The sequence below is a fragment of the Phaethon lepturus genome, unplaced genomic scaffold (genome assembly GCF_000687285.1).
Source record: "Phaethon lepturus isolate BGI_N335 unplaced genomic scaffold, ASM68728v1 scaffold20779, whole genome shotgun sequence".
NCBI classification, from domain to species: domain Eukaryota; kingdom Metazoa; phylum Chordata; class Aves; order Phaethontiformes; family Phaethontidae; genus Phaethon; species Phaethon lepturus.
Window position 1 is genome coordinate 924 of NW_010561509.1, and position 4,836 is coordinate 5,759.

The 4,836-nt window shown below is 54.3% G+C and overlaps 1 protein-coding gene across 1 annotated transcript in view; it reads left to right on the plus strand.

Moving 5' to 3' along the window:
- The first annotated feature begins 855 nt into the window (after nucleotides 1-855).
- IRF8 (interferon regulatory factor 8) overlaps nucleotides 856-4,836 on the plus strand; it is a 6,367-nt gene continuing 2,386 nt past the window's right edge. The window contains exons 1-5 of the mRNA XM_010294036.1: nucleotides 856-1,034; nucleotides 2,208-2,391; nucleotides 3,414-3,502; nucleotides 3,994-4,105; nucleotides 4,450-4,497. Of these exons, the coding sequence (XP_010292338.1) occupies nucleotides 861-1,034; nucleotides 2,208-2,391; nucleotides 3,414-3,502; nucleotides 3,994-4,105; nucleotides 4,450-4,497 (607 nt within the window). The 5' untranslated portion in view covers nucleotides 856-860. The remainder of the gene's footprint in view (nucleotides 1,035-2,207; nucleotides 2,392-3,413; nucleotides 3,503-3,993; nucleotides 4,106-4,449; nucleotides 4,498-4,836) is intronic.

Sequence of the window (4,836 nt, forward strand, 5' to 3'; positions counted from 1 at the left end):
GGCGGGTGGCCGGGGAGGTCCATGTGTCCCACTGTGTGGCAGGAGGGTGGTGGAGAAGGGACAGAATTTGGTGGCACTGAGCTGGTGTGAGCCTGTGGCAAAGCAGGGACCACCAGGTCTCAAACTGTGCTGGGAGCATCCTCGTTTTCACCCCAAAACCTTCCCACGGGGCAGTAAATTTAAAAAAAAAATAAAATTAAGAAATCATGGAGAGGTAGTCCAGGAAAACTTGGAGGACGGTTGTGAGCCCGAAGGCCTGGAGGGCTGATCCTGGGGCTGCTGGTCACATCTGCTGGGCCATTAACTCCTGAAGTCCCTGCAGGTCTTGCCATGGAGGTGACAGGGCATGCCAGGAGTGCTGAGCCTGGCACTTTGCTTCAGCTGAGTGGGAGAAGCTTTCTCCTGGGTTCCCCATGAAGTCACCCAGCGGTTTTAGCTAAAAATGACCCAAGGTCCCCAGCAAGGGTGGCTTGGCTTCACCCTGTTCATTCTGCACGTCGCTCCTCTGTCTGAGAGGGTTTTTTGTGCGGCCCCCCATCCCTGCGGTGACTCTGGGTGCTGCCTGGAACCGGTGCCTGCTCCCCAAATAGGCAGTGCCTGGTGAGAGGGGCTGTCGTCTCCTCCGGGACAGACCCCTGTGACAAGATGCATTTGTAGTAATTCAGAGGAAATTGCCTTGATTTTTTTTCATTATAAAAGAAGCAGGGGGGTGGATTTTAATGTACAGACGTTGGCACGTGGGACTTGGCAGAGCAGCTGAAAGCCGCTTGTCTCTGCGGGTGACGCCCAGCTCATACCCCAGCTGTGGTGGGACCATGCTGGGGGAGCTAACAGGGCTTGGACCTCTCGCTCCATCCAGGATGTGCGACCGCAGCGGCGGACGGCGGCTCCGGCAATGGCTGATCGAGCAGATCGACAGCGAGCTGTACCCTGGGCTCATCTGGGAGAACGAGGAGAAAACCATGTTCCGCATCCCGTGGAAACACGCTGGGAAGCAGGACTACAACCAGGAGGTGGATGCCTCTATTTTCAAGGTAGGGACAGATGGTTAATGCCTTTTCTCCATGGCTCCTGGGCTCTGCAGTGCTGTCTTTTCCTTGCTGACAGTCTCACTGGTGGGAGATGTCCCTATACTCTGTGGGTTTTGCATCTCTGACCCTTGCAGGAGATGCTTCACCCCGCAACTGGTCGCCCAGGCTCTTTTAAGGATATTTGTTCCTTTTTGTCAAATGTTGGTACCAGTTTTAGGTTTGTTTTCAGCATGTTTGAAACCTGGTCTGACATGAGAAGGAGCTTGATGTGCTCCTTTTCACCTGCTCTAAACTTCTTATCAGGCTATTCTTGATAAAAGGCTGAACTTATTTAAAAAAAAGACTTTGCAGGAGGGAAGGAGGTTTTGGATTTCACTGAAAGGGGGGGATTTCCAGTTTTGGGGAAAAATTGGAAAATTCCATCCCAAACTAAAAAGGTCAGGCTCTTCCCCAGGAATTCCCTTCCCCACTTCCAAATAGCCGCAGTGGTGAGCGAGTTCACTTTTGGGGCAGGGACAGCTGGTTAGCGGCTGGTTTGGGAGCACTGGATTATGAGGATGGCATTGAATTTAGCCATCTGAAAATATGGGGGTTTTAATATATATTTATTTTTATATATGATCATATATTTTGCTACTTCCATTATACATACTCTGCACTCCATTACTCTGTGAGTCTCCGTTCAGTGGTAAAATGTGTTCTCCCACCAAAAGCTCAACTGATATTCTAAGTTGAAAAAGAAACCAGCTTTCACTTACTAGTCAGGAGCTGGACAATGATGTTTATTTTGATTTTTTTTTTTTTCAATTGAGGTGTTACCAGGTTGTTAGGAACATCACTGCTTCAGCAGTGGTTCCTCGCATCCCCAGCAGCTCCTGACCTGTCAGTGCAGAGATGAAGCCGTGTATTATGACCTGGACCTCTGCTTTTTTAAAAGCTGGGTGCTGCAGCCCTTCCCGACCCCGGGTGCATCTCTGGGGCGGGTGGTGCTGCTCAGCACCCAGGCACCCGTCCCCCACCATGGCAGCTCTCCTGGCAGTGAGGTGGCGAATACACGTGGGATGGTTGAGAGGGTGCAAGGGGCAGAGGAGAGCAAAATGCTCAAACCCCCAGCCCCAGGGGGTTGAGGGAATATGCAGAGCTCACGTGGAGGATTTTTTGTTGCTTTCTTTTTAGGCCTGGGCTGTTTTCAAAGGCAAGTTCAAAGAAGGTGACAAAGCGGAGCCGGCCACGTGGAAGACGCGGTTGCGCTGCGCTCTGAACAAGAGCCCCGACTTCGAGGAGGTGACGGACAGGTCTCAGCTGGACATCTCCGAGCCCTACAAGGTCTATAGGATCGTGCCGGAGGAGGAACAGAAATGTGAGTGCTCTGAGGGACCGACCCCGGCGCAGGTCGGTCCCGCGAGTAAGCGCGGGCTCGTGCTGCTGACCTACATCTGAGCAGAGCTTCCTGGCCGGCGCTGCTCTTGTGCCGTGATGCTTTGCTTGTCCTGCTCTGCAGGTGATGTCCTCGGTGTCACCGCCGTGGCAGGGAGGGGAGGAGGAGGGACAGGCTTTTTTCCTCTTCCTCCAAGCAGCTGCTTAGGAAATAGGGGATAACTGCAGCGTTGTGTAAGCTTCCATCCTGTAAGGATGCTGTAGGGGCAAATCCAAAATCCTTCCCCACCTTGCAGGGTGCCACTTGAACGCCAACCCCTTGTCCTCCCTGCCCTGGGCAGATGTCAGGGAGCTGCAATAAATCCCTTCTTTCTTGCCAGCACTGATTAGAGTAGCAGTAGTCTCGCGAAGAGCAGTTGCTGCTGTGATGTCTGGTGTGGTGCAGGTCACGCTAAGTATATCTCTTTGTGGTTAGGCGTGTGTGTGCTTTTTCCTTTTTTTTTAAGCAGAAAACTTGCAAAATAAAAAAACCTCGCTGTCAGGAAATCTGCCTTTAGCATCTTGGCCTCTTCCAGCCGTGTTCACACAGGGGGTTGTGCTGCCCTTATGCAAATGGCACTGCAGGTTCCCACCGGCAGCACGACTGCGCTCGGGGCGGCTGGCGGAAAAAGGAGAAGCAGCAGCAGCCCTGGTCTCTGGGGTGCTTAGAGAGGGGAAAAAAAAAACCCCAACCCTCTGCTCTAGCTCTGTCTCTGCTACCGGCTGGATTTTTGATTCGTCTTGCTGCTGGTCACTGCACCGGAGCAGTTTTTGGTCCTGAAAAGCAGCTCTGTGTGGAGCTGGAGGGGGCTGCGAGGCCCCCCGAGGTGCTGTTATGTGGCTGTGCTGTGGTTCTCGGTTTCATAACTTTCACGGGGTGAAGGGTTTCTAAAACCTGGTGGCAAGATGAGCTGTGGCTGGGAGTGTGTGTGTGTGTGCTCACTGCATCCCGGTCTCTCCTTCCAGGCAAAGCAGGCATTGGCAACGGGAGCAGCCTGAATGATGTCGTGGAGATGGACTGCAGTTCTTCTGCAATTGATGACCTCATTAAAGAGGTAAGCCCTCACCGTGGCTGCGGGTCGCCTTGGCTGGAGGTGGACAGATAGTGGGCGGTTGCCCAATGAAGTGTTGCCTTCCTAAAATTCGACTTGCAAAGCTCTGGGGATCAGCCTGGCGAGTGACGCCGGGTTTCGCAGCTCCTGCGTGTCAGCCAGCGCCAGGATGCGGTTGCTGACGAATGGCTCGTGCTTTGGAATCGCATCCAGGCGCGCGGGACCTTTGCCGGGGGACGGAGGCTGTTTTGCAGCCCTGTTTGCATTCTTGGCCGTGTCACGTTGGGCTGCTTCTGCTCGCTAGCTCTTGGGGGTCTTATTTGAGTGTACGGCCTGGGGAATGCTAAACTTGCTCTTTCTAACCAAAAAATTCACTGGCATCCCGTTGGCATTGCCATTTGGACCCTCTCCGAGCACTGCGAGTGTCTCTGTGCAGCGCAGCGGCTGCCCAAGGCCTCAAACCTGCTCTGATCTCAGTGTCTGGTCTCGCACAGCCCCCCTGTGTAGATGAATATTTGGGGATCATCAAGAGAAGCCCCTCACCCCCCCAGGAGACCTGCAGAAACCCCCCGATACCCGACTGGTGGGTGCAGCAGCCCAGCCCTGGTGAGTAGCTGGCAGCGTGTGTGGTGTGTAACGGGACTGAGATTTGTCTGGGGCAGAGAAAACTTACTGTGCAGCAATGGATAGTGGACAACAGTTGTATCTTATTTTCCTTATTAAGAATGCTTAAAGTACTAATTACGAACACCGTGGTTGGTACCAGGCACCCAACAGTGTGCACTGCACAAGATTAAATCCACCTGGGAGTATTGGCATCTCCTGTGTGGGAGCTGGGAAGCCTGATGTGCCTGGGAGAGAAACCTGGGGGGCTGGTGGAGACGAGGCGGGGGGATTGGGATTTGGGAGCTGGGCACGCAGGCACAGCTCGGCTTTCTCTCTGCCCACAGCGTTGCCCCTGATGAACGGATACTCTGGCTACGAGCAGCATCATTCGGGTAAGGCGGCTCTCCCGCATGGCTGTGGCCATCAAAAGTGCCTCTGGAGCTCGGCCGTGCCTGTGCGGTGGCAGAAGGTGGCTCTGGCTCTGCTCCCCACCTTGGGGGAGGCTTTTCTCTGGGTTTGGGAGGTCCCGTGCCCTCCTGAGTATCCACAGGGTTTGCATGCTGAGCAGGGACACATCCTGCCTGGTGTCCTGTGGCCACGGTCCTGGCACGGGGGGCTGCTCTGGGATGCTGGGGATCAGCCTTGCCTTTGGTGTGGGGAGATTCCCGCAGCAAGGGGGTGTGGGGCAAAGGCAGGAGGAAGGGGTTCGGTATTGGCAGCTCTCGCTTGCT